The sequence below is a fragment of the Podarcis tiliguerta genome, assembly GCF_965153285.1.
Source record: "Podarcis tiliguerta genome assembly, chromosome: 12".
NCBI lineage: Eukaryota > Metazoa > Chordata > Lepidosauria > Squamata > Lacertidae > Podarcis > Podarcis tiliguerta.
Window position 1 is genome coordinate 39,477,632 of NC_139545.1, and position 23,740 is coordinate 39,501,371.

At 43.0% G+C, this 23,740-nt stretch overlaps 3 protein-coding genes and 1 long non-coding RNA gene across 5 annotated transcripts in view; 2 read left to right on the forward strand and 2 right to left on the reverse strand.

Moving 5' to 3' along the window:
* Positions 1 to 23,740, forward strand: part of LOC310661070 (uncharacterized protein) — a gene marked incomplete at its 5' end in the record, with an annotated part of 128,101 nt that overhangs the window by 26,176 nt on the left and 78,185 nt on the right. The window lies entirely within an intron of this gene.
* LOC310660797 (uncharacterized protein encoded by LINC00614) overlaps positions 3,693 to 23,740 on the forward strand; it is an 84,515-nt gene continuing 64,467 nt past the window's right edge. Inside the window, exon 1 of the mRNA XM_083405980.1 lies at positions 3,693 to 4,131. The gene's annotated coding sequence lies outside the window, so the exon portion shown is untranslated. The remainder of the gene's footprint in view (positions 4,132 to 23,740) is intronic.
* LOC310661182 lies at positions 10,733 to 11,750 on the reverse strand. Its single transcript, XR_014503819.1, has 2 exons — positions 11,662 to 11,750; positions 10,733 to 11,557 (listed from the first exon to the last, which is right to left on the reverse strand). It is a non-coding gene; the product is annotated as an uncharacterized lncRNA (long non-coding RNA).
* Positions 16,941 to 23,740, reverse strand: part of LOC310660848 (patched domain-containing protein 3-like) — an 81,431-nt gene continuing 74,631 nt past the window's right edge. For both annotated transcript variants that reach the window (XM_083406211.1, XM_083406210.1), the window contains 2 exons: positions 19,058 to 19,203; positions 16,941 to 18,832 (listed from right to left, as the gene is read on the reverse strand). In XM_083406211.1, the coding sequence (XP_083262337.1) occupies positions 18,820 to 18,832; positions 19,058 to 19,203 (159 nt within the window). In that variant the 3' untranslated portion in view covers positions 16,941 to 18,819. The remainder of the gene's footprint in view (positions 18,833 to 19,057; positions 19,204 to 23,740) is intronic.

The following is a 23,740-nucleotide window of genomic DNA, read 5'->3' on the forward strand; positions in this document are numbered from 1 at the left end:
CCTCGGGTGGGAAAAATATTGCGCCCGGGAAAGGGAAGTGGGAGTCAACAGACACTCAAGGAATAGTTTCGGAGAAAAAGCTTTATTTCTACCATCCATGAACTGGTAGAAGGAGCAAGTGTGATAACTCACAAAAAACATGCACGGGTTCACAGTCATGTGCACAGAGTATATATCCCCTTCCAGTTCCCTCCCCCTTTCTCCTCCTTCTTGAAGAGTCCTGCCTATGAGTTCCTCTGAGCATGAACAGAAAGCTGTCTTGGGACTCTTGTGGACTCTTGGCACCCTTCCCAGGAAAGGGGGAATGAGAGCCAAGAGGTCGAGGAGCCCTGGTGGTTCATCATGTCCAAGGTGTTGCAACCAAATGAGATAAGATTCAGTTCTCAGGCCTGAGTATTCTTGGCATTGCATTGACAGAGTCTATTCATTAGCCTTTAAAAGTAACATTTTGCCTATGCACAGCATCTTGTGATAAACAGAGAAAAACTTTAGCTGTGGATTTTTAGGAGAGAGAAAAGGAATTTTGGACAGTTTTGAGGCCTGCCTGGGGTGATTTCACAGACAGGATTTGGGTATCCTGTCCCTTCATTAATACAAAAGGGGGGGGGGGTATTTCAGATTTTTGTTGAAGGGGGACAAGACTCTCAGCATGTTTTAAAGATTCTTTGTAGGTATATTTAATATTACTTTAGTAATAATTCTTGCATTACAAAATATATTTCATTTTTTTTCAGCTGATACCTATAGATTCTTATACATGTGAGTGTACAAGGAAGAAATTTATGTTTAGTGCCGAACAGGGATGGGAAACCTGCAGCTCTTCAGCTATTGCTGGACTCCAAGTCTTATCTGTTCCAGCCAGCAGGGTCAATGGTCAGGGCTGATGGGAGTTGAAGCTCAGCAGTGCCAGGGTGGGAACCAGCTCCCATCCTTGCTCTAGGACTTGGGAGCTGACCATGGCCCTAGTGGGGATTCCTTCTGCATCTCAGTCAGGGTACTCATTCCTGAGGGTAGCTCATACACTGAAGCCTCTTAAAAGTGACTATGTCTGTTCATTACAGTGGATTTGATAATGGTCTCAAGTTTGTAACATGCCATGAGTCCTCCTTTATAATGGAGAAAGGCAGCCCAGAAATGGAAGAAGTCACATTGTGTCACTGATACTGCAAATGTGGGTGGAATAAGGCCTACTTACTGAGGACAGAGTGCAGCAGGGCTTATTCTAAACTACACCCCCCCACTGCAATTGTAATTCCCCCTCCTCAAACTTTTAGTAAGCAAAAGAAAGGGAAAGGGGGAAGGGGTGGAGAAATGAAAATTATCAGCAAAATAAAGGAAGAAATAGACTGCAAGGCTGAGGAAATCATTGGTGGCAAGGAAAAAATAGGTACATAAAAGAAGAATTCACTGGATGCGAAGATACAGGTTTGGGACAATTTCTCTTTGGTTCACTCATATGTGAACTGCACAAAAAATATTTCACACTCTTCCTCTTTTTCTTCTTCTACACAGCACAAAATGTGTCTAGCTGCATGTTAGAATAAATCATGGCCTTGATCATGGGCTTGATCATGGCCAGATCAATGTTTTCTAATACATGTTCCTGTAGATGTCTAATTAAGGCCCAGTCATTTCTAGTAAAGTGGCTTGAAAACATGTAAACAATATGAATATACAGATAGACTGTTCTGATATGACTGACATTTTTTGTTCCACTGAGCATCATAGGAGAGGTATGTTAGTGAACATTGGCCTTATTAGTTAACTTTTATGTGCACAGAAATTCACCCCAAAATGCCAGACACTGAATAGAAACAACAGAGGATGTGCAGTGCCTATGTACTCTCTTCTTGACGCTGCCAGAGAGATCTGTGCAGCTGCATAATTTTTGTGGTAGTATGAAGATTTGTAAGAGTGGAGTGGGGGATATAAGTTGATTATCTTCTTTTTTTGCTATAAGCCCTAATCTCACCACATATTGCTTTAATTAATTTCTTAATTTTCTGACACCCTGAGTAAAGACTTACTTTTAATTGTCAGTACGCCTGCTCCCTCGGCCAGTAAAGCAAGATGAGCACCGCAACCCCAGGATCGTCCGCAACTGGACCTAATGGTCAGGGGTCCCTTTACCCTTTACTATTTGTAAACTGATAGGTTTATGGTACTTATGCAACCAAAAAGCCCCAAGTTCTCAGAAGAGTACTTTTATACAAAGCTAGTAAATGCATATTAATAATGGTGAATACAACAACAGACACAACGAAAAGGGGGAGGGTGTGCATTGTGGCAGAGAAATATGACAAAAATTCTGCTGATGTGGCCAACAGAAAATACCTGAAACTTAGATTTCTGACAACAAGAGGAGACTGAAATGAAAACTATAGGTTTCTTTGTGCTGTTCCAAGAGATTGAAGCTATGTACACATTAGTGGCTTAGAATCACAGAATTATAGAGTTGAAAGGGCTCTTAGAGTCATCTAGTCCAACCCCCTGCAATGCAGGAATCTCACTAAAGCATCCGTGACAGATGGCCACCCAACCATAAAAGTTTGCCCTGCCACCGCTGCATTTCAAGTGACATTTGCATGTTTCTGTGCACACCAGAGACAGGGCAGAGATATATTTATCCAATGTGCATTACGTGTTTGGTCTCCCCATGCCTGCAACCCCTCCCCCTCGTCACTTCTAATCCTGAAGCTGACATCTGCACATGCACAATGTTGGTCTCAAATGCGCACACCAGCAGATCAAATTACAAAAGTGGCTGCGTGGGGTGGGGGTGGGGAAGGAGGTGGCCTGTTTTTCTGTGCTTGTATGAATTGATGTTTGTGGGGTGTGGGGCAGAATGGATGAATAGGCTGGGAGTCACAGGGAGGAGGGTGGGGCAGGGAGAGGGAGGGAGAAGAAGCAGGGGCGGAGGAAGGGGGTGCGACGGGGGCGGGTCGGCCCGGGTGTCACCACTGAGGGGGTGACAAAATGCCGGGCGGCACTCAGTGCAGGGCCTGCAGCGCACCCGAGCCACACGTCTCTCCTGGGAGTGACGCAGTGGCTTGGGCGTCCACAGGATCAGCGCTGCCCCAAATGGTCCACCCACCACCTCCCCATCAGCTGTAGGGCGGCTGAGTGGGAGGAGGCAGGCAGACTCCTTGGAAGCCCCGCAGGCGACTGTCCCTGCCCCCATGAGCGACTGGCCCCACCCTGTGGTCACGAGCGCTGCCCCAGGCGCCCGATCGGCTTGCTCCACCGCTGAGAGCAAGCATGAGTAGGGAAATATAAATGGATAGCTGCCGACTGCTATGTGAGTCCCACCACCAGGGGCGAAATTAGGCTTTATTTCAGCCAGGCCAAAGACCCAGTTGGGCACCCCCCATGCGCTTTTGTGCGCACACACAGGCCGGGAGCCTCACTTGTGTCCCTCTGGAGGCTTCGCCTGGGGCAAACAACCTGGATAGTCCCCCCTGTAGCTACAGCTCTGCCCACCACCACCACTTTGCCCCAAGGGATGCAGCCCTCAACCCATAAAAAGTTGATTATTTCTTATTTTAAAAACACACAGGGACACGACTGGCAATTATGCATTTAGCATCAGATCTAGTTTGACACTGAGGAATGCTTTCGGTTGGTCAGGGTGGAGATGGAATATACTGACAACTGGCTCTCTTTCTGTGGCTCCCATAACATATATGAGTTGCAGCAACTGGCCAGTAAAACCAATCTCTGCCTATTACAATATGAGACACTTATAATTATGATAGTGTTATCCACTGTGCTAAAAAAGTAAGATTTATTTATCTTGCCTAGGATCTCATAATTCATTTAGTGGTCTGAGGCTGTTGCTTCTGCCATGACAATTTTATCTTTCTGAACCTTATTCATGTTTCATTAGCTTCTGTGATCTCTGACTGTTGAAACACAGTGACAAAACCACGTGCTGTTTACTTGCCAATTAAGCATGATGCCTGTTCTGGTATAACCAGACAGCCTAGCCTGAATGTGTCTAGAAAATATGAAGAACAACTAAGGAAGCCATAGACTTTTGTACAGAGAGTAAGGACTGGGGATTCATTGACAGTGTAACTGATAACTGATCCTTATAAAGAGCACATGGAACCTGGGAAATCCATGCCTAAGGTAGGTGTTATTAAACAGAGGAAGTATTTGTTGCAGAAACAAACAAAATGGAGAAGTGCATTAAAAAAAAGCATGGGCTTTATTTATATGTGCTTGTGTTTGTTGTTGGTATATCTTAAAAATGTAAACTGAATGCTTCAAGTTGTTCTCTGTACTACTATTGTACATTATGTGTATGTTTTTCAAGCTTTTTGTTTATGTGAGTATCTGCTTATAATGTTTGAGGTGTGTGTGTGTAATATAGATTGAACAATTCAGTCTTTTCTCCTTGGAAAAGATAACATTCTGTTCTGTAGCTGATTAATTTGAACATAACTTTTATTGATGATGTTTTGGAGAAATGGGCACCCAGGACCAGTTTGCCCCCATCACACAAAGGTGGTGTATATATCTCTAATGCATACACACTTGAAGTTATCTGAAATCATAAAGTCGTTGAGCAGTTAATATTTTACTTGTGTGTTTCTAACTGCTTGTAGAAACTAATAGAATGTGCTTTATTTACACCTACAAAGTTATTCAGCTGCTTTTTTTAATGTGCCCAAGATGCTTTTATTGAAAATGGTTCAATATTAATTTTTCCACAATAAGATCTTCTTTTCATTTTATCGGGAGGCATAACAATTGTTTCATGATTTCCGTAAGGATATTGGGCATGATGCAGCCAAACTGAGTACCGACAACTTTTTTTCTTTTAATAAAAGCACTGGTCTTAATGCTATATGATATACTTAGGATAAATATGCATATTTGCAGGCATGTGTGTCCCAGAGAACATGAGTAGAGCAAGCGTGTTACTTCAGAAATTTCAAAGCCTGGCGCCTTACATATTTGTAGGTGCCAGGTGAAAACACCCCTCTTCACCCAGGCCCTTTGAACTGTGTGGGGCCAGAGCGCCAGCTCCTTGGGGTCAAGGCACTGGGGGCCCCTGATCTTTTTTTTACGGAGCTGGGCCCCCTCACTGGTCAGATGACTCTCTCAATCCGGAAAAGGTGAGGGGTGGGGGTATTGCTTTGTTTGTTATTACATTATGTACTTTTGTGTTTTTATATTGTAAACTGCTCTGTGATCCTTGTAGGTATATACATTTAATAAAAAAATCAATAAGTAGATATATACATTTAATCAAGAAATTATTCCGTACTTTCCAGTGCAATTGCCCACCAATCCCCTTATCCCAAAATTCTACCTTTTCTGGTGTGTGTGGGGGGGGGGGGAGTGTTTTTGTTGCGCAAGAGCACCCTATCAACTTTAATTGTGCAGCCTGAATTTTTTGGTATGTGACTGAAGCCTATCCAGAAATAGCAAATCTGGAATAACCCCTGGTACAATTTTATAAAACTTTCCAGAGGCATCTGGTTAGCCACCGTCGGAAACAAAATGCTGGTGTGCAAAGAGGAGAGCTTCTGTGCTCTTCTGAAAACATCTTATTTGTGTGGGAGCTGGGAGGATCCTCAGGTTCATTACGCTGTGACTACATTGTTAGTCATCAGTTAAAGGAAGAGACTCTGTGCATTCCATCTCAAAGGGAGGATGCCTCCGTCCCCTGCTCTTGCCAGTAGCAGAACTGCTGCATTCCTAAACTGTTGGTAGCTGTTTCTGCAAACTGGTTCCGATAATCATCTCACGCCTTAATGTACTGATACTCAATTATGATTTGTCATTATAGAAAAATTGTCCTGGGGAGTAAGGAATTAAAATTGTTGTTTTAAATGTCAATAGCACAATGCAGAAATAGACCAGGTTGAAATTTCTGCAAAGGGCAAAGTATAGGCGCTTACACAACAATTGCTTAACATTAACATAAACAGCCTCTTGCAAACAATGCAAGTGTGAAATACTTCACAGAGGGATGGGATGTGAGTGGGATATTTTTATTTTTATTGGACTTTCTTCGATAGCTCCTAATAAAAGAGAAAAGCTCATTTTACACAGGAACATCTTTTGTAAGGAGTAAAGTGAGTGCAGCTGCTCAATTTATATATCTAGGCCAGCCAAAACAGGATGTTTATAAACAGAAGCTGGAACGAATTGGGGAGAAAACTCAAAAAGCTGGAAGCTTACTCGTCTTATAAGAAAAAGTATGAAATCTAACCCCATAAAGACCAGATGACTAGATTCCTACCCAAATGTATCTTTCTGCCCTTCAAATAATTAGGACCACTTCATTGTCTCACTTGATGACAGCCGATGTCCACAACAGGATTCTCCTTTGCTGTGAAGATTTAGCCATCTCTGGCTTCCTGTTTATTAAAAATCCATCTTGATTTGTTTGAAGGGAGATTATGCACTGGCTTTTCATTGAGCTTCCATTGTGATTTGTTTGCAGGGAATAAATAAATGAGGATGGATCCTGGGGTGGGAAGCATATCAGTACAGTGGTACCTTGGTTCTCAAACTTAATCTGTCCCAGAAGTCCGTTCCAAAACCAAGGCACGTTTTCCCATAGAAAGTAATGCAAAACGGATTAATCCGCTCCAGACTTTTAAAAACAACCCCTAATACAGCAATTTAACATGAATTTCACTAACAATACAATTGATCCATAAAATGAAAGCAATAATCAACTGTACTATAAAATAAATAAGTTTTGTAGATGATAAAAATAAAAATTATTATTTTTTCTTACCTGCACTGATGGTTGTCATTGTTTGGATGGGTGTGTGTGTGTTATCCATTTCCGCAGTCACGCACTCACTCAATCGGTTGCTGAACTGGGTTCCACACTGTCACAAAAACAAATTAACCGAAAAAGCCTCATAAACAAAAACGCAAAAGAAATAGCAAAAACAAGAGTACCAAACTTAATCTGTTCCAGAAGTCCATTTGACTTCTCAAATGTTCAAAAACCAAGGCGCAGCTTCTGATAGGTGAAGGCACCCCAGAAACAATAGCCGACAGCCACATTGGACGTTCGGCTTCCAAAAAACACTTACTTCCGGGTTTTCGGCATTTGGGAACCAAGGCGTTTGAGTACCAAGGCATTTGAGAACTAAGGTACCACTGTAATAGAAACATTTTATTTTATTTTTAAAAGGTTAGATGTTAAGGGAGAGGCGCCAGGTTTCCCCCCAAGACTGGTGTCTGTGTGTCTGTGTGTGTTGCACCAGTAACCCTCAATATTTGGGGGGGGGGGCGCTGGGCCCCTTCAAACAAATATTGAGGGGCCTGAAGACACCTCCACCCCCTAGAATTGGCGTACCTGTAGTACGTCAAGTGTAAGTTACCTCACGCTCTCTAGAGCACTTTCCCCATTACAGTGGTACCTCAGGTTAAGTACTTAATTCGTTCCGGAGGTCCGTTCTTAACCTGAAACTGTTCTTAACCTGCTGCTGCGCCGCCGGAGCAAAATTTCTGTTCTTATCCTGAAGCAAAGTTCTTAAATTGAACCACTATTTCTGGGTTAGCGGAGTCTGTAACCTGAAGCGTATGTAACCCGAGGTACCACTGTATACTCCTTATTAATATCTATACAGTACCAATCTCTGAGGTACATTGAGATTCAGATTTGATCCTGTTGCAATAAACAAACAGAACAGCAGGCAGCAACCTACAGGTCACCTGGGCAACCAAGCACAGATGAAGGGAAAGTTCAAGGTATATTACCTTTAACTTATCTTTCCCGCCCCGACCTGGCCACAGTGATCCATGCGACGGTCATCTCCAGGCTTGACTACTGTAATTCGCTCTATGCAGGGCTGCCCTTGAAGCTGTCCCAGAAACTCAAGCGGGTACAGAATGCTGCAGCAAGGCTCCTCACGGGGTCTCTGCCATGGGAGCATATTCACCCAGTGCTTTTCAAGCTGCACTGGCTCCCGGTGGAGTACAGGGTCAGATTTAAGGTGCTGCTTTTGACCTTTAAAGCCCTTCACGGCCTAGGACCCTCGTACCTACGGGACCGCCTCTCCTGGTATGCCCCACGGAGAGCCTCAAGGTCCATAAATAGCAACACCCTAGTGGTCCCAGGCCCTAAGGAAGTTAGATTGGCTTCATCCAGAGCCAGGGCCTTTTCAGCTCTGGCTCCGGCCTGGTGGAATGCTCTGTCTCATGAGACCAGGGCTCTGCAGGATCTGATTTCTTTCCGCAGGGCCTGTAAGACAGAGTTGTTCCGCCTGGCCTTTGGCTTGGAGCCAATTTGATTCCCTCCCTCCCTTTCTTTTTTCCTTTCCTTCTCCTCCTGCGATGAGGCTACATTTTAATATTTTAATGTTCCATTATTTTAATGTATTTTAATTTTGTTTTTAAGTTGTAATCATTCAACTTGTTTTTATTATTGCTTGTAAGCCGCTCTGAGCCCAGCCTTGGCTGGGGAGGGCGGGGGATAAATAAAAATTATTATTATTATTATTATTATTACTATTAAAAAGAGGTAAGGGGGATTTATTGTTTCGCCGCCCTGAGAAGTGTAGCGGCGTGAGGGGAATAAGGGTCTCTCGGCAAGCACCGTTGACAGGATCCTTTGGGGGATGCTATGACTGTTTAATGGGGCAAGATTCTGCTTTAAATGTAAAGTGGAAGGTGGGGCCTTGGAATTCCCCTCAGTACTCACAATCTGCCCCTCAGGAGAGTCTTAAGTCTCGAAACAATGACTTCCCCTTCAGCAGCCAACCCATGTATGCGTATCAATCTTTATGGAACGGCCTACTTTTCTTACGCAGGATTTTGATGTCAGTCCTCTTTCTTTGACCTCCACAATATACCTTGAACTTTCCCTCCATCTGTGCTTGGTTGCCCAGGTGACCTGTAGGTTGCCGCCTGCTGTTCTGTTTGTTTATTGCAACAGGATCAAATCTGAATCTCAATGTACCTCAGAGATTGTTACTGTATAGATATATAGTACACACGCGCGCACACACAGACACACATTTATGAACTGATCTGCTCTTCAACGAAGAATATTACTCTGCGGTCATCACAAAGGGTTGCTTATATTTCAAGGAGTAGTCACCAATTAAAAATAAATACTTACAACTCTGCCTTTTTTTCCACAGGACGATTGCCTTCTTCAGTGACCAATGCAAGTAGAAAAATAAAATAAAGATGGCGTCTGAGAATGAAATAGCTATTGTGGGTATAGGATGCAACTTTCCTGGAGGTAAGTCTTTGAGAGGGGGGGAAGTGATATAAGAAAGTTATCCATGTTTCTTTCCCTATTTTTATTGTTCTATGGCATAAAGCTTTCTCATGATTCAAAGTAAGAGTAAACCAAGAACTCAGCACTAGTTATTGAGAGATACCAATACAGTGGTACCTCGGGTTACATACACTTCAGGTAACATACGCTTCAGGTTACACACTCCACTAACCCAGAAATAGTGCTTCAGGTTAAGAACTTTGCTTCAGGATAAGAACAGAAATCGTGCTCCGGCAGCGCAGCAGCAGCAGGAGGCCCCATTAGCTAAAGTGGTGCTTCCGGTTAAGAACAGTTTCAGGTTAAGAACGGACCTCCGGAATGAATTAAGTACTTAACCTGAGGTACCACTGTATTTAAACTCTTGCTAGAAATATTTTTAATATGTCCCTGTCATGAACATGGAGAAGTGAATGTCTGTGATATTGTGAAGTCCACTGCAAATTCAGGTTTGTTACATGACAAATCTTGGAATTTTGCATCTCATCAATACTCTTTAAATGTCTGATCTAACTTCCACAACAAGCACATATCAATTTAATTATGTATTTTGCCTTCCTGAACTTGGAATATGCTAACCTAAACCGTATGCCTTCACAACTAGATGGCTCTCATCTGCGAGACGCCATCCAAACAAATATGGTAGCAGCTGAATGCAATTTTCATAGGAACATCATGCAGAAAAATTACAGACAGTATGATGAGATTATGTGATTTAGGAAAAGGTCCAATTTTCTATGAAATTTGAAATTTTGTAGCACTTGAAATGCAAATTTAATTTGTATCGCATTTTGAAAGTTGGATTTCTCATGTAAATTCAGATAAACTGAACAAGACAGGTTTGACATTTTGAAAACGGAAACAGTATATTTTAATACATCTAAAAATGTATATTTAAATCTTCATGCAACAGGTGAAGGAATTGACAGTTTCTGGAAAGTGTTAGAGAATGGCAGAAACTGCACTATAGAAATACCTCCAGAAAGATTTAACATTAGAGAGTGGTATAATCCAGGTGACGACAAACCAGGTAAAATACGTACAACTCGTGCTGCTCTTCTTGATGAGTAAGTCACATATTTTGCTAATAAATCCTTCAGACTTTCTAAACTTGCACATTTCCCCCTTGAAATGACTCGCTGATGTAATATGTGTTATTATATGAACCTTTCAAAATATCTCTTAAAACTAACGAGCAATCTCAAAGTGCTGCGTTATAATGAATGCATTTCCACACTACGGGAGCTGCTTTGGGTGCAAATCTTATGCTGAAATTGTACACTATATGAACTTCACAAAAAAAGGTGATGTCATCATAATCCTAATGTCCCTCCACATTCTGCTCATCAGCTACAATTTCAAGTGTGGGTATTAATCTCTTTTCCAACTACATGATCGGAAGGCCTTGAGGGCAGGACCCGTGCTGAGGTGGTGTTGGTGAGCAGCATGAGCAGAGGCACATTTTAAGCCTCTGAAAAAGTGACTGTTTAATAATCGCCACAACAATAACAAATTCATTATTATCATTATTATTTCTTTCCACTTTATACCCCACCTTCCATCATGGAATCCAAGTTCCAGGCATTCACCAAGCCAGGTACATCTGGACCTGCTTAGCTTCAGTAAGGAGATGTCCCTAAGTGCCTTCAGACCAGATGTTGTCTCTATGCTCCTCCAAATGTCCCATAAATCACAGCCAGTGTGCCCAACAAATGCCTCATTCTTGCTTCAGATCTTGCCCTGGGACTAAGGCAGCTATAACCCATTTTAGCACTGTTGTCTCCCACATGAGAGTTATCCTTATTCCCAGCGCTCTTTTTCTAGAAAAAGAGGTGGTGGAACTCACAATGAACACCTCCCTTGTCCTCTTATAATGGCAATGGCACCCAACTGAGTGCCAAACTGAGTTCCAGTGAGTTCTGGTGAGGGAGGGGGAGCCCTGATTATACTGCAGTGCAGCTTTTCCTGGTGCAATAGTTTCAAGCCATGGTGTTTCACTGGTATTTCCACCAGCTTCATACACTGGTGCCTTGGTTTAAGAACAGCTTAGTTTATGAACAACTTGGATTTAGAATGCTGCAAACCTGGAAGGTGTTTTGGTTTGTGAACTTTGCCTTGGAAGCAGAACATGTTCCGCTTCCCGTTGAGTGTGTTTCATTTGTAAATTGAGTCCCTGCTGCTATGGGAAAGCACACCTTGGTTTAAGAACAGACTAAGGTACCACTGTGCTATGAAATCACATGGGCACAGTGTCCTATTTGCTGTGTCCTATCTTGACAATTTATGTGCTGGAAGCTGTACGCCGGCTCCCTCGGCCAATAAAGCGAGATGAGCGCCGCAACCCCAGAGTCGGTGACGACTGGACCTAATGGTCAGGGGTCCCTTTACCTTTACCTTACAACATGTAGTATTAGGCTTCAATGAATTTTAAGTATATCTTATCAGAGCATGTTGGATTAAGCAGTATGTGAATCACACCATATAGCATGTCATACCTCCATTTAATTTTTTTAGATTGAATGCATTCGATAACAGGCTGTTTGGCATCAGCAATGAGGAAGCTGAGCGTATGGATCCTCAGCAGAAGTTACTCATGGAATGTACCTACAGAGCGCTGGAAGATGCAGGAGTCACTCCTGAAAACATTAGTGGAACCAAAACAGGGGTTTTTGTTGGTAAGATAATAGCTATGATGCAGAAGATTTTGTATATTTACATTGCATACCATATATCTGCTTTAGAGGTGGCCACAACGATTGATAACACCACATCTATATGGGCGTTTACACCTGACAATTCCAAATAAAATGATGTTGGAAGACCCTAGATAATTGCTTTGTCAGAATTGACAATATTGGATCATATTGTTAGGCCTTTAAAATATGTCTTTCCAAGTAAGCTCCTAAATTCCTCTATTCCCCAGCAAAGGAAAAGGCCACAAGTTTGGTAATTTAAAAATTGGTTTACTTACAAACTCATCAAATATCAGCTTCATGTGCTTTTCCATACGTTCATCAGAAAACATTGCACAGGCAGGAAAACTTAGCTTAGTTACAAAGTGGTAAAAGTTCCTAGATTTATTGGAATATGAACACAAGGGTGGCTGGTGAGAGCCATATGGCTGAGCTGGAGCAAGCAGCTCAAACTTCTTCACACACTGAGTTTCTCAAGTAGATGGGACAATAAGCCTGATTACCTATCTCATCAAAAGGTTAGGGGAAGTGACATAGCTAAGCTTGGCAGGAGAGCTCACTCTGTGTTTTTAACCCCTTCATGCATTAATAAAACTTAAGCATGTTGGTTGTGCGAGGCTGGTTATCAGATTTACTGTGAAGGGAAACTGAGATGGGGAAACACATGCTGCTTAAGTGCCTTAGAAGAAGCACAGAATAAAAGTGAAATAATAAATAATTGTAGGCTAGGAGGTGAAGGATAAAAACCAGTACAGTGGAACCCCGGTTGTCAAACACTTCGGAAGTTGAACGTTGCGGCTTTCAAACGCTGACAACCCAGAAGTGAATGCTTCCATTTTTGAACGCGCCTCGGAAGTCAAATGGCTTCTGAGGTGCATTTCTCAATTTTTTCAGTGGATTTTGCTGACCGGCAATTGCGCCTCAGTTGTCGAACGTTTTGGAAATCAAATAGTCTTCCAGAACTGATTACATTTGACAACCAACGCTCCACTGCTTATGCCGTGCCTGATCCAGGAGAGGCTAGTTTAAAACTTGGAGCACCAGCAGCATAAATACAGAGAAATTGAATCTCTCCATCCCAACAACAGTGGAGAAGTGGGAGGAGTCCAGGGATTTTGGCAGAGTTGCTGGGATCAACTGTTTTGGATTTGGTGGGACCAACGCCCATGTGGTTGTCAAACAATTTAAACAGGCCCAGGTTACCCTTCCAGCCAAAAGGCCTGTCGAATTATTTGTCATTTCGGCAGCTTTAAGAAGTTCTCTCAAACGGGTGATAGAAGACACAGCTAGGTACCTTAATACAAGTGACTCAGCGACACTCCCAAATCTGGCCTACACATCTGCTTGTAGAAGTCACATAAACCACAAATACAGAAAAGCGTTTGTGGCATCCTCTCTCCAGCACTTACAGAAACAGCTTAATTCAACTGAAATGGAAACTGTTTCCCGGAAAAAGCCTGCAGAATTGATCTTTGTGTTCTCCGGTAATGGTTTGAATTTCAAAGGGATATGTAGAATCCTGCTGAAATCTGAGCCCGTCTTCAGAGACAAATGTATTGAAATCAAGCAATTATTTCAACAGCTTTCACCCACTGGAATTTTGAATTTAACAGAAAGTGAGCACAATGATTTGCCCAGGCTTGAAGTTGCCCAGCCCTTACTCTTTACACTGCAGGTGGCCTTGGTTACACTCCTGCAACACTGGGGCGTTAAGCCAATTGCTGCTGTTGGCCATTCAGTTGGCGAAGTAGCTGCTGCCCATTGTGCCGGCTTGATTTCCCTGGAAGATGCTGTCAAAGTCATCTACCACAGGAGCAGGCTGCAGGCTAAAGTCACTGGAGGCAGAATGCTGTGTTAAAATTGAATTTTCAAACTTTAGCTGATCATGTTTTATCTCAAAATTTGTCGTTGAAGAGTCGTTTTTATGAACTTGTTTCTGAAGAGACAGGTAGTAATCCTGAGCTTGCTGGAGAAGCTGGATTCAAAAACCACTCTCTAAATGAGCCTGTAGATTATGCAATCGCACTTTTGAAAAGCCTGGCTAAAACAATCCCTGTTGATCTTTCAATGCACACGCCACTTTCATCATTGGGTGTAGACTCTACATTAGCCTTTACTCTACAGAATCGTATCTTTACGGAAAGGAGAGTGGAAATACCTCTCACAAAACTACTTGATCCTCAGTCCACTGTGTCAACTTTAATCTTATACTTGAAAGAAAATTCTGACACAACCGATTCTCATGTTGTGGGTGAACATATCAGATGACACAGCGATTCTTCAAACAGCTCTTGTTTATTCACAGGCCAGAACAGAACTGAACTGAAGGGTTCAGCCAGCCTGCTTATATAGAGCTCCAGTACAACGCAACTGTAACAACTTTCTGTAACTATCCAATCACTGAACGTCACTTTCAATCCCTTATTGCATATGTGGACCTGAGTGAAAACTATCTACAGTATCCCTCTGCTGGCCAGGGTGAGAACTTCAGTACATAACAGTACCAATGTTGGAAGCTGGTTGTAGAAATGCATTTCCAGGCATTATACTAAATTAATTATCAGTAATGGCTTAATGTTCAGGGTTTGTTTTTTGCAGTTCAGACCTCAAAACCCCTTGATCGCCACGGTACTACTAGTCCCCAATATGGAAACCTCTCTCTATATAGGACACGTTCTGGCTATGCCTATCACCCCAGTCTGACGGGTAAGACATGAGCACAGTAGGTGGCTTGTGGCAGAAGATATAAATGCATATGACAAATGGAACAAGTCCAATGTCTTTTCAGTTTGGTGCACAATACAGTATTTCTATTTAGCCACAAATTTCTGATTGTGCAAAACAGTTAGACGTATCTGTATGTAACACTGCAGTCCAACACAGACCTACCTGGGATGAAGCTCAGTTGAAAAAAATTGTGTTTATTTCTAAGTAGGCATGTAGAGTGTTGCTCTGGAGGCATGAATATGATTGCAGCCTTCAATTTTTACCATTCAATTCACTGGGCAACCATTTTTTACTTTTTGAATGTTGTCTAAATTGCTACAACTGATTTAGGGTATTTTTGCACTGCTGAATCAGGAAATGGCATCCGTTTCTCTCCATCAGGTCAGGTTTACTGTAAACTGAATGGTGGGCATTGATAAAGGTAAGTACGCGTAAATTGCATGTTGCTTCACCATTTTTCAAACTTCAGGGCTTGAACTTCCGTTTCTTGGAACTCCAGGAATGCTCAGCGGCAGGGAGGTCTCTCTTCAGAGTCCAACAGTAGTCAGCCATCATGACTGTGTCCCAGCGACCCTGATACCTGATCTCCATCTTTTTCATGTCCTGATGGAATCTCTCCCCCTGCTCGTCACTCATTGAACCCAGGTTCTCAGGAAACCGGTCCATATGTGAAAATAGGTAGTGCATCTTAACGCTCATGTTGCAGCCCAGGTTTCTGAAAGCAGTCAGCATGTTGTTGACAAGTTCTGTGTAGTTTCTGGCCTTATTGTTGCCAAGAAAGTTATTCACTACCAGAACAAATGCCTTCCATGCTTCCAGTTCCACTTCGTTTACTGACTTTCCAAACTCTGGATCTCTGATGAGCTGACGGATCTGAGGACCGTCAAAGATGCCAGCTTTCAACTTCTCCATGGTCAATCCTGGAAAAGCCTGGCACAAGTAAGTGAAGCAGTCACCATCCTTGTCCAGAGCCTTGGTGAACTGCTTGATTAAGCCGAGCTTGATGTGCAGCGGTGGGAAGAGTATTCTGTCTCTGTCCACCAGAGGGTCGTTGATGACGTTCCTTTTTTTTGCAAGGGACCAATTCCTCCCGCACAGGCCAGTCCTTCTTTGTGTAATGCTGAGGACGGTCCCTACTATCCCACATGCACAGAAAACATGGGTACTTGGTGAAGCCAGACTGTTGTCCCAACAAAAAGTTCATCATCTTCAGGTCAACACAAATAAACCACTTATGCTGATCATAACCAATTTTCTCCAGCACATACTTCACCGCTTCATAGTTCTCCTTCAGTGTACTTGAGTGAGCCAGGGGTATAGAGGCAAACTGGTTGCCGTTGTGTAGCAGAACACATTTCAGTGATCGCTTGCTGCTGTCAATGAACAGTCTCCAATCTTTGGGTTCGTACTGTGGCACTCCAAGCTTGAGCAGAAGCTGCGCAATATCTGCACAGTACACCAAGTCCTTCTCTTCCGAGAAAAAACGGAGGTTTTATGACTTCAAATTGATCCCTTTTTGACATAATCACCCAGAACTTTTGGACGTGAATACTTCTTGTCATTAAAATAATCATTTCCAATCAAAACAATTATTCGACATGACATTTTACCCCCTCCAACTTCTAAAATGCTTCACACAAGCGTACATGTGAACAAAACCGTAAAAAAACCACATGTGGCCATAGCTCAAAAACTTGACCTGATTGAGCAAAACCAATGTGATTTTTAGATTCAGCGCATCAGATTCGTCCTAAATCAACTGAAGAAACGCAAACAAATTTGTTGTTGACCAGTGATTTGCTGGTAAGTACAATTGATTCTTTTTTTTTTACTGTTAATTGCTAGGTGGAATAATGAATTATATGGGAAATGTATTAATTGTAACTTTAGTATAGATAATTAATTTGAATGAAGATTTATAATGGGTCTTTATGCAAAACATATCCTAATTTGTCTAAATAAAGTCTTTAACTGCATTCAAAACAGTGTTACTCTTTACCTACTTAGTCTTATTTTATTCTGTCCCTAACTCTTCTACCACCCCTCACACAAGAACCAACTGCACTAACCGTTTCTCTATTTCCATCTGTCTGCCAACTGCTTTCCCAACCAACCAACCCACTAAAACCAACCCAAACCTCGGGCTAAGTCGTTTTAAAAACAGGTAGACTGCGCCTCTGGCTTTTCTATTGGTCTACCTATTAACTCTTTCTCTCCCCCTGTACAGACATGGGAGAGAGAACACTGAGGAATAATAATAATAATAATAAATTACATTTACACCTCGCCCTCCCCAGCCAAAACTGGGATCAAAGTGGCTAACATCAAATATATGACATATTACCATAAAATCAAGCAATCAATTAAAATACATCCTACCTCCTAAAATCAAGTCAGAATCAAAGTAAAATCCAATCAGATGGCAGCCCGCAAAGTAGGGATGGGGACCTTAAATGCTCACCAGGAAGAGCCCACTCCTGCCCTCTAGGTAATTAGTAATTATTGAACTGCTCTCATTGTAATATTGTCATGTTTACATTAGGCGGTTTCATAAAATTTATATCTTAGAAAGGAACTCCTCTAGTACTGGAGCTCTGGGCACTGACTGGAAGCTGTCTATTTGGCATTTTACTACAAAAGCCGAAGAAAGTTAGGAACACAGGAATAAAAATGAGACCGTGAACAGCCCCAAACAAGATCACCAGAAACATTATCTTAAAAAAGGTTCTGAAGATGTAAGAAGATGCCATGGAGAGTACAATAACTCCCAAGATAGTGGAAATAGCTCCCTGTGTAACAGGGTAGCCAAGGTGGTACAAAGCATCCACAGCCTTGTCATTCACTTTGTGTTTCTCACTGGCAACAAAAGCATAGGAAATATGGGCTGAGAAGTCTACTGAAAACCCTATGCAAATTACAAGGTTGATCATGGATATGGAATCAAGATTCACATTCCAGAAGGACATGAAACCAGCTACACCGACAATAACAGAGGCAACAGCAAAGGTTACCCACAAAGAACAAAGAGGATTGGGAATGAATAGTAAGGAAATGAGTAGCATGGCTCCAGCAGCAATCACAACATTTTGAACTGTGTTCTGAACGATCACAAGATATTGATCAAAGTATATAAAAGCTGGATGATAAACCATTAATGGTACCTTGCAGTCCTTAGCAAGGCCTCTCAGTTCATTTAAAAGACTACTCTCATCCACTGCAGTAGTAACATTGACTGTCTGTATGAAAAAACGTGACGCTAATATTTCTGTACCACTAACATTAACATCCCACTTGAAGTCTGGATTAATTCTAAAGAGGATGGATAAATTGTCAATGAAAAGCCTACGGTCATCTATATTGAAAGACATAAGTTTAGCGACATCTTGGTAAGTTCTCAACCAGGACACTGATAAATTCTTGTTGATGTAGGATGAGCTTTCTAATGCATTCATACAGTTTTCAACATCTGCACGGACAGATGAATTCCAATAAGCTTCACTTTCAGTAACAACCACCATAACCCTTGGGCCGTATTCTGAAAAATATTCCTTTTCCCATTCATAATACTGGATGACATAAGAATTGTCACTAGCTAGATTTCGAAGATCTATACCTTCTTGGACTTGAGTGCAGCCAAAAATACTACTACCCAAGTATATGAGATAAAGGACTACCACAAGCACCTTGGTCCAGCTGTGCATAAGGAAGGGACCGTAATACTTTCTAAAGAATCCATTCATGGGGTGTTCAGTCTCTGCTCCAGTGGACTCATCAAAAGACCCTCCTACACAGCACATGTTATATGTGGAGCCCTGAGAATCCTGAGGCTCACTGTTCACTTTCATGAATGTGAGCCAGTGTCTGTTGCTTTCTTCTCGTCTCCCATTTAAAGCAAGAATGGCCCCCAAGAATGTCAGGTTATATAAGTAGCAGAACACAAAGGCTGTTCCTGTATAGATGCAAAATGCCTGAATGGACTGGAAGGAAGTTGCAATTCCAATGTAGAAGGCTAAAACGTCCGTGAGGGTCGTGATGGTAATGGACACAGCTGCTTCTCTGTAGGTGTCAGCCATTCGATCTCTGACACTGTCCTTCACTTTAGTCTTCTGCCAGCAAGACACCAGGATGAACATGTCATCAACACCAACCCCTGAAGAACGGCAAATATATAACATATTAGTTCCTATATGTCATGCGAGAAGAGAAATACAGTGGTACCTTGATACTCGAATGGCTTGGCTCCTGGAAAAAACGGCTCCTTAACGCCGCAAACCCGTAGCTATGTAAGAAAATTTTCACCCATCATCATACTTAAATATATTAATGAAAAGCCCAATGGAGAAGTCAGGAGGAATGTGTACATTTGCTCACTTACCAAGGATAAGAAATGGCGAATTTGCAACTGTGACAACAAACGGCACCCCACAAAAGAGCAGCAATCCAAAGCTGCTGACGACAGATAAGCCTGTTGACAGCACCCCAAAAGCTGCAACCCACACTTTTGTCCGTACACAGTCCAGCCTGGAAAACAGATTAAGAAGATTCTAATTTGATTCAGAGTATCACGGTACACGTGCTAACCCCCCCCCCTCACTGAACCAAGCTAAACCCGTTAGCACCAAATGGATCGGCTATGCATGCACTGAAGCTGTGTGAAGCTTTGTTTTGAAGCTCTAGTTGCACAAAATATCTTAAAAAAGGATGCAAGCCTCCAAGCTCCCCAGAATGCTTCATCAGCTAGACAGTAAACAAACTAAGGAGGGGGGGAAAACAAAGTTGGCTGTTGGTAAGGCCACTGAGTCTGCATTCTTAAGATGGAATATGGGAAAGATGGCCGACATTCAGATGAAGCTTGGTAGATCTACTACCTCCTCTTAAGCCTGCATACACATGATTAATAATAATAATAATAATAATAATAATAATAATAATAATAATTTATTATTTCTACCCTGCCCATCTGGCTGGGTTTCCCCAGCCACTCTGGGCAGTTTCCAACAGAAGGTTAAACATACATTAAAACATCAATCATTAAAAACTTCCCTAAACAGGGCTGCTTTCAGATGGCTTCTAAATGTCATATAGTTGTTTTATTTCTTTGACATCTGATGGGAGGGCGTTCCACAGGGCGGGCGCCACTACTGAGATGGCCCTCTGCCTGGTTCCCTGTAACTTCGCTTCATGCAGGGAGGGTAATTCCAGAAGGCCCTCGGCGCTGGACATCAGTGTCCGGGCAGAGCGATGGGGGTGGAGACACTCCTTCAGATATACTGGACCGAGGCCGTTTAGGAGTTTAAAGGTCAACACCAACACTTTGAATTGTGCTCAGAAATGTACTGGGAGCCAATGGAGGTCTTTCAAGAACAGTGATATGTGGTCTTGGCGGTTGCTCCCAGTCACCAGTCTAGCTGCCGCATTCTGGATTAGTTGTAGTTTCCGGGTCACCTTCAAAGGTAGCCCCACGTAGAACGCGTTGCAGTAGTCTAAGCGGGAGAGAACTACAGCATGCACCACTCTGGTGAGACAGTCTGTGGGCAGGTAGAGTCTCAGCCTGCGTACCAGATGGAGCTGGTAGACAGCTGTCCTGGATACAGAATTGACCTGCACCTCCATGGATAGCTGTGAGTCCAAAATGACTCCCAGGCCGCGCACCTGCTCCTTCAGGGGCACAGTTGCCCCATTCAAGACCAGGGACTCCCCCATACCCGCCCAGCCCGTCCCCAAAAAACAGTACTTCTGTCTTGTCAGGATTCACCCTCAACCCGTTAGCCTCCATCCATCCTCCCACTGCCTCCAGGCACTCACACAGGACCTTCACCACCTTCACTGGTTCCGATTTGAAAGAGAGGAAGAGCTGGGTATCATCTGCATACTAATGAACACCCAGCCCAAACCCCATAATGATCTCTCCCAGCGGCTTCACGTAGATGGGGGAGACGTCAGAATCCTGAGGCACCCCACAAGTGAGAGCCCAGGGATCTGAACACTCATCCCCCACACCACTTTCTGAACACGGCCCAGGAGGAAGGAGCTGAACCACTGTATAACAGTGCCCCCAGCTCCTTTAGCCCAGGGGTTAGCAACCTTTTTCAGTCATGGGTGGTCCACTGTCCTTCAGACCATGTGGTGGGCCAGACTATATTTTTTTGGGGGGGGGGGGAATGAACAAATTCCTATGCCCCACAAATAACCCAGAGATGCATTTTAAATAAAAGAACACATTCCACTCTTGTAAAAACACACTGATTCCCGGACCATCCATGGGCCAGATTGAGAAGGCGATTGGGCCGCATCCGGCCCGTGGGCCTTAGGTTGCCTACCCCTGCTCTAGACAGTACAGAAAGATGTTATGGTAGATGATGTCAAAGGCCGCTGAGAGATCCAGCAGGACAAGGAAAAAGCTTTCATCTATGTCCCTGGGGAAATCCAGCCAGATGGGTGGGGTATAAATAAATTATTATTATTATTATTTTCCATAGCCCTCCGGAGATCATTGACAAGAGCGACCGAGACAGTTTCAGTCCCATGATGAGGCCTGAATCCTGATTAGAAGGGATCCAAATGGTCCATATCCTCCAAGTGTGCTTGGAGTTGTTCAGCAACTGCCTGCTCAATCACCTTGCGCAAGAATGGAAGACTTGAGACTGGGAGATACTGGCTGGATCTAAAAATGTTTTCTTTTAGAAGCAGTTGAATGACTGCCTCTTTCAGCTGTTCTGGGAAGGCTCCCTTACAGAGGGAAGCCTTCACCACCCCGCAGAGCCCATCGCCAAGCCCTTCCCAGCTTGCTTTTACTAGCCAGGATGGGCAAGGATCAAGGAGACAGGTATTCGATTTCACTTGTGCAAGCAGCCCATCCACAACCTCAGAGGTAACAGATTGGAACTGATCCCATGCAACTCAACTAGACAGGACTCTAGCACTTTCCTGCCCTGGCCCTGCTCCCACGGTGGAGTCTACCTCTTTCCGAATCTGAGCGTCTTTACCTGCAAAAAACTTTGCAAAATCGTTGCAGGAGATCTTGGGGTCTTTACCAGGCCCCGGTGGCAGAGGTGGTTCTGTTAAATTGCGAACCACCTGAAAGAGAATTCAGGGAATTCAGGAATTCCTTTCAGGGAATCAGCTGAAAAGCCATCAACATGGGATAAAGCATCCCCTATCACACTGTGGAAACCCACACCAGTACCAACACGTGCCGCATTTGCAGCATGTAGCACATTCACAGCATTCTTACATGCCGCATTCCCACTTGCAACATTCTCATGCCCCCCATCTTCCATTACCCACTCCTCACCCCATACACTCTTCCCACGTGCGACATCACCACGGCCAGCCGGTGCCCCTTTCTAGTTCAGCCAGCACTAAGCCCAAACATAGCGGCATCAGCACAATAGTCTGGAACCAAACTCTTCTGCCAGTAATTGTAGCTCTAGACATGCACTTACAGGAAGCAGAAGCAGCCTATAAAACTGGAATTGTTTTTTATAATAAATAAATAAAAAGGAAAAAAGAAAAGAGACACATGATACTGTTCTAGGACAAAACATTCAGCTGTTTGGGAGTATGTTTGGACAATATATGTAGTTAACAGAGCTTCTATGGTATTAATGTGAATCTTGCTCTTCTGCTCACTAATCTGCTCTCCTGGTTTGTTCTCATGCCCCCCATCCTCCATTACCCACTCCTGACCCCGTACACTCTTCCCACGTGCCACATCACCACGGCCAGCCGGTGCCCCCTTACTGCTCTCCTGATTTGTTCTGCATATAGGGTTTTTTTTGTGGCAATACTCATCATTATGAAGTGCCAACACCTGTTTTGTGGCTGCCTAAATGCCCTTTTGGTTCTGGCACTCACAACATGCTTATCAATATATGAGACTGCAATCACATTTTTTTTAAATAAAAAAATGGATTGCCTACATATATTAACAATCAAGGGCACGAAAATAGCAGATGGATAATAGGTGTAACATATTCAAGCAGGTTTCCTACACAGCTCCTTGATCACTCACATTTGGAAGATTTCACCTTGGGCTTTTTGTCTTATAAGCAGCTTTCTGCATGCAATGCAACTATTCTCTCCTTGTGCAGGCTGTGGTCCTCCCCCACAACAAACACTCTGTGAGGTGAGTGGGGCTGAGAGACTTCAAAGAAGTGTGACCAGCCCAAGGTCACCCCGCAGCTGCATGTGGACGAGCAGAGACGTGAACCTGGTTCACCAGATTACGAGTCTACCGCTCTTAACCACTACACCACACTGGCTCTACATTTTAAGGCTTTGGCTTTTATTTTTTTCCCTCTGGATTTTGGCAAAATAAAAAAACGCTTTTTTCCCTTTGCAGCTTTAATGAGGCCTGCAGATTTTTCCATATGTGTTGATAGTACATCATCTTAGAGAGTTCTAAACATGGTTTTTATTTTAAAAAACAAGCACACAGAAAATTATAGTTGCTATTTAATTATCTTAGCCAACTACAGCAGAAACATGGGACTGATTATTATCACCTGACATTTATTTCTCTACCTACTGTTCCATATCTTTTACAACTTCAAAGCATTGTGGAATTTATTGTTGGAGGAACTGTTGTTGGCATCTATCTGTTTCCAGAAACTGACAAGTGCACCTCTGGGTCTGAAGTCACACCACCTAGTGATCTCCCCAGGGCGCATGCCTGGGCAGTGTGCATAGGGGCCCTGGACTGCCTAGGTGACAAGAATTAAATAGAATTAAATCTGGAGAATCAGTAGGAGCTATTGCTAATCAACATTTAATATTGATTGTTAACGTATATGGTAACTAGGTGCACAGATGCGGTTCATTTATATTTATAGCATGAAAGGCATATGATTTTAGTATGTCGAGTTGGGGCAGAGTCTGTTGCATTATAAGGAAATTTCCGTGGCTACATTTTCCAGCTGATGGGAAGCCAAGGAATGTTTGGAAATTTTGCTCTCCTCTGTGTCCTTACTTGCTTTCTTTAGCACATGAGAGAAAGATAATGCAGCCCCAGTTAAAATACAGATTTATGTATTTACTTAGGTGATTTATAAAGACA